The following is a 12,465-nucleotide window of genomic DNA, read 5'->3' on the forward strand; positions in this document are numbered from 1 at the left end:
GGTCCTAGCAGATAACTAACATGTCATGTTCAGGGTCCATATGGTCTGTAATATCTAAAATCAATGGCACTGCATCTTTTTGCAGTTCTTTCATATCGTTATTACCTCAAATAATCGAAACGTTCCGCGATAAGACTGTTGAGGGCCTATCACCATATTTTTTATTAGCATGGGTTGGTGGTGATATTACCTCTTTGATTGGGGCTATCCTGACCAACCAACTTATGTTTCAGGTTTTGCTAGCACTTTATTTCTTATGCAACGACCTGTTTGTCTGTGGTCAATATTACTACTATGGTGTGCTTCACGAAAATAAGTTAGCAACTACTGGTCACGAATCGAAGCCGATTTACGCAGATGTGCCAGTCGAAGACTCACAGTCTGACAGCGATACAGTTCAAAGTGATGGGGCCACCATCGGAAATAGAAATACCCGCAAGGGTTTCTTGAGTGGCATATTTGCCCTCTTTGGTAGCATCAGAAATACAAGTGCAATGCCATTGGACGACGTGATTCTCTCATTGGCAGCTCAAAAACCCACCGCTCCGGGAACAATCCCTGGCAATACCAATGGAACAGGCAGTACACTCGGAGCAACTTTCTCCTGGTTGGGGGCAACGTTTTACATAGGTGCACGTATCCCGCAGCTGTGGAAAAACTATCAAAGAAAGTCAACCGACGGTATCTCTCCTTTCCTATTCGCAACAACACTGGTCGGCAATGTGACTTATAACATAAGTGTTCTGACAAGTTGTGCATATCGCGACAGTCCTGATAGAAAAGCGTTTCTGCTGAATGAGTTACCATTTATTCTGGGCTGCACAGTGACTATATTCTTTGATATGATATACTTTTACCAGCATTACGTTCTATACGCTAAAGATATGAAGATAAGAGCATATGAGCGTGAACACGCTCATCACCATCATCACCATCGCGATCTCGATCTCGATACAGATGAAGCAAGGCCTCTGCTGCAAAACTGATCTAGCATGGACCCTTAAGTATTGAGCTATAGTACATAGATTTTTACAGATATAAATTTACTTTTCTGGGTTTGGATTCTGGATTCCCGATTCTTCCGCTAGATTGCTCACTCTCGATTGCTGATTTCCCTACCTCATTCCCACATATACTCCGGCGTCTCTTAGCAAGCAAGAGCTGGAAGCTGTTACGCTTCTTGAAATGTGGCTACGAGTAGCATCTCTTGATATCACTTCTTTAACGGATTTTCACCGTGATAAAGAAGAGCCCTCGGCGGCAAACCGGACTTAAACGAAGATAACAGCCGGAGAAGGCGGAGAAGCGGGTAACAATTACGTCCCCGCCTTAGCATCCCTTTAGGCATTTGAAAGGTATATAAGGATAGAGTTTGACAGGTGAGATACGATCTAATTTCTCTTGGCAAAGCTTTCTCTTCCTCTTGAGAAATATTTTTGTTACAGAGAGGTATACAATCAGTTGGCTTGTGTTGAGGTCAGAAGACAGAGTAGTTGGAGAATATTAGGGAAAATGTCAGACATTGTCACTTTGAACAATGGTATGAAGATGCCTTTGGTAGGGCTAGGCTGCTGGAAAATTGATAACGATATTTGCGCTGATCAAGTGTACAATGCAATCAAGCTAGGGTATAGGCTGTTCGACGGAGCTCAGGATTACGGGAACGAAAAAGAAGTGGGTCAGGGTATCCGCAGAGCGATCGATGAGGGAGTCGTGGAAAGGCAAGAGCTGTTTGTAGTGTCCAAGTTGTGGAACAGCTTCCACCACCCTGCAAACGTGAGAAAGGCGTTGAAAAGGACTCTGGACGATATGGGTTTGGATTATTTGGACTTGTTTTATATCCATTTTCCAATTGCCTTCAAATTTGTGCCACTCGAGGAGAAATACCCGCCAGGCTTTTACACCGGTGAAGAGGAGGAGAAAAATGGCACGATCGGCTTGGAAAATGTGACTATTCTGGACACTTACAGGGCTCTGGAGAAACTGGTTGATGAAGGGTTGATCAAGTCAATTGGTATTTCGAATTTTTCAGGGTCGATCATTATGGACTTGTTGCGTGGTTGCTCCATTAAGCCAGTTGCCTTACAGATTGAACACCACCCGTATCTAACCCAAGAACATCTGATCAAGTACGTTCAGAATGAGGGCATTCAGGTTGTAGCTTATTCGTCCTTTGGCCCACAGTCTTTCATCGAGCTGGGAATGGAACTAGCGAAGACAACACCCAAACTGTTCGAAAATCCCACTGTTGAAAAAATTGCTAAGAAGTATGGGGCAAACGTTACAGCTTCTCAGGTATTGTTGAGATGGGCAACACAAAGAGACATTGCAGTTATTCCCAAATCCTCAAAAAAGGAAAGGTTGTTGGAGAATTTAAACGTCAATAAAATATTGACTTTGACGCAGGATGAACTGGACCAAATTTCAAGTCTAAACAAGAACATTAGGTTCAATGACCCATTTACTTGGAACGACAAAGTTATGCTCCCTATCTTTGACTAGGTGTTCATGTTCATGATGTATATGACTTTATGATATACACGATATATAGGATATCTGTAATACATATGATATTGCTTGCTTGCTTGACCGCAAAGAACAACACGACTTTTTCGCTGAACAATGGAGTACGCAGCAATAGTAGACTAGTTCATCTTTCTACTCACTTTGGTATTCCCTTACTCTACTAAACGAGCCGTTCGCGTGCTGCTCTATGATCGCTTCTCTTTGACAAATAGGCTTCTCAAACTGATAAATTCAGCGAGAAAGGGCCAGTTCAAAAGTTGTGGGGTGCGCAGCCTATAGGATCGAAGATACGCTGCATTGCAGAGCCATGAATCAGAAAATTAGTGTTTTGACACCAGAACCGATTAAGCTGGTCGAAGATGATGGTGTAGATGAGGCTACGAGCTCGGAAAATGAATGGAAATCTTCCTTTCAAAGGGTCTATGTAAGTGATTGCACCATAGTGAATGGTGAAAACGGTACCAAATTTGCTGTTTGGAAAGTAACTATGATCTTGCAAAATAGCCAGGAAAATACTGCTTGTTGTTCCAGTGTTGTAACGTATATGAGATATACAGATTTTGCAAATTTCAGAGATGTACTTCTGCAAAGAGCGCCATCACAGCACACTGAGATACCAAATTTGCCTCCAAAGGTGAAATGGTACGATGCATGGAGACACCAGGATGTTAATCTGAACAAGAACTGGTTAGCTAGAAGGAGACAGGGCCTCGAGTTTTTTTTAAATCATGTAATGCTGAATAGAGATTTATTTGACATCGCCAAAGAGTTGATACTAGAGTTTATGGACAAGAAGGGTTCCGAAGATCACTGAAAGAGAGAGATAGCGTATGAAACATAGTGCCACTCGCATAAGTATGCCACCGGAGATCTGATCTCCACATACCTTTGTTCAGATGCTTAGTAAAAAAAAAATCACATCATAGCGTGGGGCTTGCAATCGCTTACTGAGTTGTTCGCGTTGGCTCGGCCTGTCTTTTCACGGTCGAGGCGAGACTATCATGGTGGATTGGATTATAAAGAAATTTTTGACGAGAGATATCGTATAAATAGTTGAAATATATTCTTGTGTAATTCGAGTGTAATATATTATTTGTTCACCTGTGTATGTTTAAAAGGTCGATAACAACTTCGATAGGTTTCAAGAGATATATACAAAAGATGACGAACTCAAATCACCAAAAGGTTACCATTATTGGTTCAGGGCCAGCTGCTCATACCGCCGCAATTTATCTTGCAAGAGCGGAGATTAAACCAACGTTATATGAGGGTATGTTTGCAAATGGTATTGCAGCTGGTGGTCAGTTAACAACAACTACAGAGATCGAAAATTTTCCCGGGTTCCCTCAAGGCCTGACTGGTAGTGAGCTTATGGATAGAATGAAGGAACAGTCAGTAAAATTTGGTACAGAAATCATTACTGAAACGGTCTCAAAAGTTGATCTATCAAGCAAGCCTTTTAAGTTCTGGACCGAGTTCAATGAAGATAGCGAGCCAATCACCACAGATGCGATAATTTTAGCAACAGGTGCATCAGCAAAGAGGATGAATTTACCTGGCGAAGAGACTTATTGGCAACAAGGTATCTCAGCCTGTGCTGTTTGTGATGGAGCTGTACCAATCTTCAGAAACAAACCGTTAGCGGTTGTTGGTGGAGGTGATTCCGCTTGTGAAGAAGCAGGATTTCTGACAAAATATGCCTCAAAGGTGTATTTGCTTGTAAGAAAAGACTATTTACGTGCATCAACAATTATGCAAAGACGTGCAGAGAAAAATGAAAAGATTGAAATCTTGTATAACCATGTTGCTCTTGAAGCAAAAGGTGACGGCAAACTATTAAATTCTCTAAGAGTAAAAAATGTAAAGACGAACGAAGAAAGAGATCTAGAGGTTAACGGTCTTTTCTATGCTATTGGGCACACGCCAGCTACAAGTATTGTTACAGAACAAGTTTCAACCGACGAAGCTGGTTACATTAAAACCGTCCCGGGTACTTCAGAGACCTCAGTTCCTGGATTTTTTGCTGCTGGTGATGTCCAAGATTCAAGATATAGACAAGCAATTACTTCAGCTGGTAGTGGCTGTATGGCAGGTTTGGATGCTGAAAGGTATTTGTCGTCTTTTGAATAATAATATAGAGAGTATACATAATAAAGTTTTTCTGTTATTACTAACGTTTCTTCAATTGCAGATTTCTAACTTGATCTTCAAGTTTTTTTACCTTATTTTGAATCTCTTCTAGATCACCATTCAATCTAATTCTTTCATTAACAATATTTTGTTCCCATTGTCTAAATCTTTGTTCTTCAGCCTTAACTTGATCAGTGAAGTATTTTTTTAATGCATTTTCCTCATCTTTATACTTTGGATTATGTGATAACTTTCTTGCTGGTGCCCTTAAAGGTACTGTTGGCTCGCCATTACCATTGCTTTCCTGATTACCCTCAAGTCTCAATCTTCTGAAGGTTTCGTAGTGGATTTCCTCTGTGGTTAAAACTATATCAAGTAAATTCGTCCTCAGTAAAAGACTTCTCAATTTGCGGAAGTCACAATGTGCATCATTCTCAACTTCCACTAAACCCCATGGATACTTTCTACCAAGAACTTGTTTACCCTGTCCATTATCATATTTTTTCTCGGATCCAACAATAGCGAACGGCATCGATTCAATTAATTGTCTTGCATGTTCAACCGCTGCGATGTCTTGATTGGAGTCACCCACTTCCTTCTCTAGCGGTGGCGTGAAGATTCGAATCTCTTGAGCTTCAATCACTTGTCTAATCCTCAATTTGAAAGCTGTCAATTCTTGAGAGCTTAGTGTGTCGGCTTTCGCAATCACGGGAATCAAATTCGCTCTTGTTGAAATACGTTTCATTGTCTCGATATCCAATGGCTTCAACCCATGACCTGTTGGTCTGATGAAATAAAGAACTGCATGCACCCTCAGATCGTACTTGGTATCACGGTACGGCTGCTGCTCCTGACGCATGTAAGAATCATGCTGGTCATCAATGAAATCTATAATCGGCTGCCAAGATTTATTATTATTAACGTTGTCACCAAAACCAGGTGTATCAATGACGTTCACGCGCAAATGGAAATCTTTCTCTTCCAATACAGCACGGATAATGTCGATTTCAACAGTGCGTTTTATAGGCAAATGACGACGTTGCTGCGCATCACTGTGCTTCAAAGTCGTTTGGAAAAGCGTGTTCACAAACGTTGTCTTACCGAGACCACTCTCACCACAAACCATCATCGTCAGCGTGCCTCCCCTTTCACTAACTATCTTATACCGCTGGTTTGGTATATTGGAAATACCGATCGCAGGTACGCTTTCACTGGCCGAGATCATGTCCACAGTCATCTCTGTTGTTTGCCAAAATCAATTGACGGTATCTTCTGAATAGCTCTATCAATTGAGTCAATCTGATCAACCGAATCAAGAATTAAACATCGTGATTCCGTTCCGTCTATATCTCAGATATGTTCAAATCTCTACGTGTTTTGGCGTTGTTTCATGTTGGATCAGATCCGGAAATATTTATCGTTTCAGACGTCTAAAGTTGGGTAACTGAATTTTTGAAACTCAAATTATTTTTTTTCATTCCGAAAAGCATACAGGAAATAAAATGGAAATTGGAAACGAGTGGGAAACAATTGTGAAATATTGGCTAAAAGGTCTACTCTTTTAACGGCTGGGAGACAGGTCAGAAGCAGAAGCAGACGCACCCTCCAAAGCACTGAGCTCGAAAGGATAGTGCTTGGCTGTAAATATTATTGGATATGAGTGATAGCCTGGCTTGGTATACTAAGAAGCTGCTCTCGAAGCCGTTACAGCTGACGCCGGAAGAGCTGTATAAAGCCATACAGCTGGTGTTGCAACTACTTGAGCGAGAGGAAAAGGGAAAAGAGAAGCAGGATGATGAAGAGCTAGAAAACTACGTTCTGATAAGCAGTTTTCTGGCTACACTGGTGGCAAGTGGGTTGGACCACAAGGCGGAGTTCATTGCGGCAGCAGCAAAAGCTGTCCTCGAACACTCCAATGTGGTTGATCTCGGGACGCGTGCAGGTACAGGCCAGGATGGGGCAGAAGTGGTACTGGATATCGTTGGCACTGGTGGCGACGGGCAAAATACCTTTAACGTTTCAACGTCTGCAGCGATTGTCGCCTCGGGAATCCCTAACTTCAAGGTATGCAAGCACGGCGGCAAAGCGTCTACATCGAACAGCGGTGCCGGCGATCTGATCGGCATGCTGGGGTGTGATTGCTCAAAGGTTAATAAGGAGACAGTGCCGGAGTTATGGGAAACCAATTCCTTCATGTTTTTGCTTGCTCCATATTTTCACAATGGCATGAAGCTTGTTGCGAAGATTAGAAAATTGATGGCTATTCCAACAATTTTCAATGTTCTTGGGCCCTTGATTCATCCTGTGGAGCATGTCAACAAGCGCGTTCTTGGTGTTTATTCCAAGGAGCTGGCTCCCGAATATGCTCGTGCTGCTTCGTTGGTGTACACAAACAGCGAGGTTTTTGTAGTTTGGGGGCATGTTGGGCTCGACGAAGTATCCCCCATTGGAAAGACGACTATCTGGCACGTCAAGCCTGGTAATAATGGACAAATCACAAGCTTCGATATCGAGCCTGCTATGTTTGGACTAAAGGAGCATTCGCTTGATCAATGCAAATCTTATGGTCCGTTGGCGAATGCCAGATTGTTGAAGGACAAAATACTAGCAGGGAAATGCAAGCTTGGCGATGACGATCCAATCTACGACTACATTTTACTTAATTCAGCGGTGCTTTATTGTTTATGTAAGGGTCACACCAACTGGAGAGAAGGCGTACTGGCGGCTGAAAAAAGCATACAATCGGGTGAGTCACTTAAAGCCTTGAACAAATTTATCGAGCAGGTGTCAATGTTATAGATATAGTTGTAAATATGTAAACAATCTTAATTATTTTTTCTTCAATATGCAGGCCAGGCAAACTCATGTAATGTGGGTAATCGAGCGCATGAGCGTACTAACACAGAAACATAAATATTGAAAAGTGAAAACAAAATAAAACAGTAATGCTAACACAACACATTACATTAATATATAAACAATTCGAGGAATCAAAACCGTTACACTCGTTCCTACGAGGATGGATCAAAATGGCTCTAATAGATTTGAGTTTACCCCTATCGGGTATTTGAAAGAGAAGCAAAACGGTGGTGAAATACCAACAAAGAGAGGTAATGAGACAATTAACAATGGTGATGGGAATGACACTTTGAAAAAGGTACGGAGAACAAGTATGGATAACTCGCTGGACTCTATGAGAATGTTTAATGACACATCTCAATTTGATGATACACTGCCACAATTGAACACTCAACATATGAACAGGGCCGTGAGAAACAAGAGAAACTTGATGGACGAATTAAAAGAAAATGCCCAGACATCAAACCCACTTAAGGAGCAGCAGGAAAAAATGCATAAATTGACTACTGATAATTATAATTTGAGACTAAAATGTAATTCATTACTGAAATTTCTGAATAATGTGACCGATGAGGGTGAATTGAAGAAAAGTTTAAACTTGCTGGACGAGGTTCAAGACTGGAAAGAAAAATACAACAATTTAGAGGATGAATTTACGGAATTGAAAAAAAAATATGATGAGCTAGATATCAAAACTAGTGAAATTGCCCAAAATGATTCCGACATTAATGGCAGTAATAAGCAAAGTACGCTTGAACAAAAAGTTAAATTGCAAAAAACTGAAGCCGAACTGAAGCAATTTCAAGCACAAGTTAAAAGACTTGAGAAACTTCATATGGATTCAAATGATACAAACCTTTTGGAGAGTCAAAAATACAAGTACCAAGTTGATTTGTTAAAATCCGATCTCAATAAACTAAATCTGAAACTGCATGAAAAGGAAAAAGACTTTGAAGAACAAGAACAAAGACTCTATCGACTAACAAATCAATTACAGGAATTTGATCACAAGGGTGGCGAATCTTTGTTGAGATTGGAAAGTGAATTAGAGATGAAAAATACTTCAATTAAAAACCTTGAAAAGGAATTGGTCAGTTTAACTCATGGTCGTCAAAGTTTAGAAGCCGAAGTGAGAGCGCTTGAGAAAAACTATGATGAATTGCAAGAAAAGTATGCGAACTATCAAAAGGAATACGACAGTGACGTTATCTTGGCGAAGAATGACAAAATACGAAGCTTGAGTCAAGATAAAATTGAGTTGAGTAATTCAATAAAAAAACTCAATGAAGATCATGAGCTACTGAAATCAAAAATGCAGAATGTGGGCAATGATAAACTCACAATATCAAATCTTGAAGAGGAGCTGAAGCAGACGAAAAGGAAAATGGATGACGCTGTAATACTTACAAAAAAACTGCAAAACCAAATAATAGATAACACCACAAAAAATACAGAAAAAAGTTCTCAGAGGGTAAGGGAAAAGGACTTAGAAATAGAGACACTCAAAAGAAAGATTGAAATGCACGAAGAGGAATACGAAAAGAACATTCAAGTCAAGATACGAAAGCTTGAAAAGGAAAATGATCTCTCAAAGGATCAGTTAAATAGACAAATTTTGTTGCTACAAGAGGAAGCTGGTTCGATAAGAGAATCGTATGAAAGGGAATTGATGATTTGGAAAGATAAGTGCAATTCTTTGAGTAAGGAAAATAGCAAGATTCAGGAACAAGGACAAGACAGCTTGAAAGATTTAAAACGAGAGCTGAATTCCAAAAATAGTGAAATGGAACGTCTCAACAATCTCATTGCTCGTTCAAAAGAAGAACAGTTAGAAGTCAATAGAACGATATCCCGTCTACAAAACTCAAAAGACTCATATAAAGAGGAATTGAAGAAGATTGGCACAAAATTTGAATATCTATCAAAGGAATACGTAAAGTTAAAGGAAAAAGAATCCAATATGCCTTACAGGGATAAAGGTGAGAATCAAGTTTTGAAGGAAAAGTATAACACCATGAAACAAAGATTATTGGAAGAATTGAAATCTTTGCAAGATGAAAATTTGTCATTAGAGAGACGGTTACTTGACAGAAGTAGTCGTTCTCAAGATAATAATATTCCTTTGAAGACAAATACTATTAATCAGGATCAAATTGATTATTACAGGTTAAAATATAACACAGAAGTGAGGCAAAATAACGATTTACGGATAATGAACGAGTATCTGAATCGTGTTCTCAGGGCAAGCTCTCAACATGTTAGGCTAGACCTTCTTAAGATCCGAAACGAAGTCAAAGCTCCCATTCCTTCTGTTTTCAGATCTGAATTTCAAAACCCACTCGAGCCCTTCCATAGACGGCGTCATCTAAGATTTGATACCGTGGCATTATTTGTCCTTTCCTGTGTACGAATGAAGCATGCGGCTATACGGCGTAAATGGGATGAACAGAGGCTCAAATATCTTCAAAGAAAGATTACTATTGACGACGGTCGCATAAGCTGGTAGCACATTATTTTGAACTTTTGTATTCCTTGACTACATTATCCAACCGTTCCTTGAAAGCATCTGTAATGATGGATATTTGATCCAACATATCAAAGTGGTTTTCAAGCTCATCACATTTTTGTAATATATTTTTAAGCTCTCGGATATTTTTATCAATAATCTCAACAATAATATCATTTTCAATTAGCTCTTTTTGTTTTCGGCAGATTTGAGTTGTCTCCAGCTCAATCGACTGAACGTAATCCTTAATCTTGTAGATGAGGTATTCATAATCAACAGACAGTTTGTCAATATTCAGGGGGTCATCTGCTGGAAGTTCCGAGTTCAATCGTTCCAGTTCACTCGACATTATTTAGAAGGATACAAGTTTTATGTGATGAAGCGATTATCTGCATGGAGAGTTTTTTCTGTATTTGCCCCTTACCTTCTTTATCAATTTTTGTATTTCGATCGATAAAAGTGCCTGATACCTTCGATAATTTTCAGTGCATGGCAGGTGAAAAAAGGAGATATTTTGCAACAGAGAATAAACAATAAAGCTTTCCAAGACGTGTGAATAAGCAAAGAAGGTTCACAATGTCTCAAGGCATTTACTTGGGAGAGGGCCCTGTGAGACGGCCACAAGCTACTGGCAATCCCCTATTGAGGAAGATTCAGCGGTCATGTAGGTTATCTTTACCGGAGCCTGACTTAGCTTTGAATTTGGATGTCGCGGATTATATCAATGATAAGCAAGGTGCATGTCCTAGAGATGCTGTGATTGCCATTGTCAAACTAATAAATAGCAGGGATACACATACCGCAATCTTTGCGCTGTCCTTATTGGACGTTTTGGTCAAGAATTGTGGCTATCCTTTACACCTGCAAATATCTCGAAAGGAATTCTTGAATGAATTGGTCAAAAGGTTCCCAGAACATCCACCATTACGGTATTCGAAGGTTCAAAAATTGATCCTGACAGCAATTGAAGAATGGTATCAAACTCTTTGCAAGCATGCAAGTTATAAAGACGACTTGGGATACATAAGAGACATGCATAGATTGCTAAAATATAAGGGTTACATTTTTCCAAAAATCAACGAATCAGACCTGGCTGTTCTGAGACCAAACGACCAATTGAAAACTCCAAGTGAAATTCAAAAGGAACAAGAGGTTGCACAAGCTGCCAAATTGGAAGAATTAATTAGACGTGGTAAACCAGAAGATTTAAGAGAGGCAAATAAATTGATGAAAGTCATGGCCGGGTTCAAGCAAGACAATGTCAACGATGCTAAACAATCAATTTTGAGCGAATTGAATAAATTGAAGAGAAAAGCTGATCTCCTAAATGACATGCTAAGTTCGGCTGAAGAGGTTGACATTCAAAATGATACAATTGTATCACTTTTTTCCAGTTTGAAAAGCGCACAACCAAAATTTCTAAAGATTATCCAAGAAGAACAAGAGGACGAATCCTTGGTTCAGGACCTCTTGCAGTTCAACGATACGGTTAACCAACTGCTAGAGAAGTTTGATCTATTTAAAATTGGAAATAAAGAAGCCGCTTCTCACATCAATCCTTCTAGTATTTCTTCGGCAACTACTTCAACTGGTGCTGCGGGAGGTGCGTTAGCAAATGAAATCAACCTAATAGATTTTGATGATGAGACAGACAGTCAAGATCCGTCGACTTCATCCACTGGTAATCAAAACGGTTTGCAAGGGGAATCTGTTACTGATTTATTAAGTGATCTTAATGAATTGTCCATCTCATCAAACTCAAATATGCCAAATTTTGGTGCAGGTGGAAGCATCTCCCTTGGTGCAGCTGAACCAGCAGTACCTGTTACAACTACACCAACAAATTACTCAAATACCAATGATGTAGATCTATTAGGAGGTTTTTCGGCTCCATCTACTAGCGGTACAGCACCACAAGCGAAATCTAATTCTTTTGACCTACTGGGTGACTTCAGCAGCCCTAGCCCAATTTCATCCACCACTCAAAGAACGTTGGTGAACCGCTCTGATAATTTAAAGATTGAATTTGAGATTCATAGAGAATCTGACTCCACATTGAAGGTAAAAACATTCTTTTCCAACACGTCTGCAAACGCAATCTCAAATCTAAATTTTCTGCTTGCTGTCCCAAAGACAATGACTTTGAGGTTACAACCTCAAACAGGCTCATTCGTTGGATCTTTTGCGCAAGATGCGGTCAGTCAGGAATCATGGATAGATAATGCTATGGTCAATGTAGGCAAAGCGTTAAAAATTAAATGGAAAGCAACTTATTCTTTCGAAGGAAAACCAGTTGAAGAAACTGCTGTTTTCACTTTTTCAGAAGTATAATTGAGGTCTATCTCTTCTTAGATTAAAATGTGTTTATATATCTACCAGTCTTATCACGATTTGGTCAGCAAAATATTTCGTGCTTGTTAACAAAGCTTCTCGATGGTAAAAGG

At 39.9% G+C, this 12,465-nt stretch overlaps 9 protein-coding genes across 9 annotated transcripts; 7 read left to right on the forward strand and 2 right to left on the reverse strand.

Moving 5' to 3' along the window:
- Nucleotides 1–20: 20 nt before the first annotated feature.
- YPQ2 (Ypq2p) lies at nucleotides 21–986 on the forward strand (the record flags this gene model as incomplete). Its single annotated transcript, XM_037287870.1, has 1 exon — nucleotides 21–986. The coding sequence occupies one exon, from the start codon at nucleotides 21–23 to the stop codon at nucleotides 984–986; it is 966 nt and encodes a 321-aa protein (XP_037143765.1).
- A 526-nt stretch (nucleotides 987–1,512) lies between these two features.
- On the forward strand, nucleotides 1,513–2,502 carry GRE3 (trifunctional aldehyde reductase/xylose reductase/glucose 1-dehydrogenase (NADP(+)); the record flags this gene model as incomplete). Its single annotated transcript, XM_037287871.1, has 1 exon — nucleotides 1,513–2,502. The coding sequence occupies one exon, from the start codon at nucleotides 1,513–1,515 to the stop codon at nucleotides 2,500–2,502; it is 990 nt and encodes a 329-aa protein (XP_037143766.1).
- Nucleotides 2,503–2,833: 331 nt separating this feature from the next.
- Nucleotides 2,834–3,340, forward strand: YPT35 (Ypt35p; the record flags this gene model as incomplete). Its single annotated transcript, XM_037287872.1, has 1 exon — nucleotides 2,834–3,340. The coding sequence occupies one exon, from the start codon at nucleotides 2,834–2,836 to the stop codon at nucleotides 3,338–3,340; it is 507 nt and encodes a 168-aa protein (XP_037143767.1).
- A 293-nt stretch (nucleotides 3,341–3,633) lies between these two features.
- On the forward strand, nucleotides 3,634–4,656 carry TRR2 (thioredoxin-disulfide reductase TRR2; the record flags this gene model as incomplete). The annotated part of the gene is made up of 1 exon (XM_037287873.1): nucleotides 3,634–4,656. The coding sequence occupies one exon, from the start codon at nucleotides 3,634–3,636 to the stop codon at nucleotides 4,654–4,656; it is 1,023 nt and encodes a 340-aa protein (XP_037143768.1).
- A 40-nt stretch (nucleotides 4,657–4,696) lies between these two features.
- Nucleotides 4,697–5,893, reverse strand: CDC12 (septin CDC12; the record flags this gene model as incomplete). The annotated part of the gene is made up of 1 exon (XM_037287874.1): nucleotides 4,697–5,893. One exon carries the CDS (start codon nucleotides 5,891–5,893, stop codon nucleotides 4,697–4,699), a length of 1,197 nt encoding a protein of 398 aa, XP_037143769.1.
- A 419-nt stretch (nucleotides 5,894–6,312) lies between these two features.
- Nucleotides 6,313–7,455, forward strand: TRP4 (anthranilate phosphoribosyltransferase; the record flags this gene model as incomplete). Its single annotated transcript, XM_037287875.1, has 1 exon — nucleotides 6,313–7,455. The coding sequence occupies one exon, from the start codon at nucleotides 6,313–6,315 to the stop codon at nucleotides 7,453–7,455; it is 1,143 nt and encodes a 380-aa protein (XP_037143770.1).
- A 220-nt stretch (nucleotides 7,456–7,675) lies between these two features.
- SPC110 (Spc110p) lies at nucleotides 7,676–10,021 on the forward strand (the record flags this gene model as incomplete). The annotated part of the gene is made up of 1 exon (XM_037287876.1): nucleotides 7,676–10,021. One exon carries the CDS (start codon nucleotides 7,676–7,678, stop codon nucleotides 10,019–10,021), a length of 2,346 nt encoding a protein of 781 aa, XP_037143771.1.
- Nucleotides 10,022–10,025: 4 nt separating this feature from the next.
- CNL1 (Cnl1p) lies at nucleotides 10,026–10,370 on the reverse strand (the record flags this gene model as incomplete). Its single annotated transcript, XM_037287877.1, has 1 exon — nucleotides 10,026–10,370. One exon carries the CDS (start codon nucleotides 10,368–10,370, stop codon nucleotides 10,026–10,028), a length of 345 nt encoding a protein of 114 aa, XP_037143772.1.
- A 227-nt stretch (nucleotides 10,371–10,597) lies between these two features.
- Nucleotides 10,598–12,352, forward strand: HG535_0C03990 (uncharacterized protein; the record flags this gene model as incomplete). Its single annotated transcript, XM_037287878.1, has 1 exon — nucleotides 10,598–12,352. One exon carries the CDS (start codon nucleotides 10,598–10,600, stop codon nucleotides 12,350–12,352), a length of 1,755 nt encoding a protein of 584 aa, XP_037143773.1.
- Nucleotides 12,353–12,465: the final 113 nt, after the last annotated feature.

Source organism: Zygotorulaspora mrakii, chromosome 3 (assembly GCF_013402915.1).
Source record: "Zygotorulaspora mrakii chromosome 3, complete sequence".
NCBI lineage: Eukaryota > Fungi > Ascomycota > Saccharomycetes > Saccharomycetales > Saccharomycetaceae > Zygotorulaspora > Zygotorulaspora mrakii.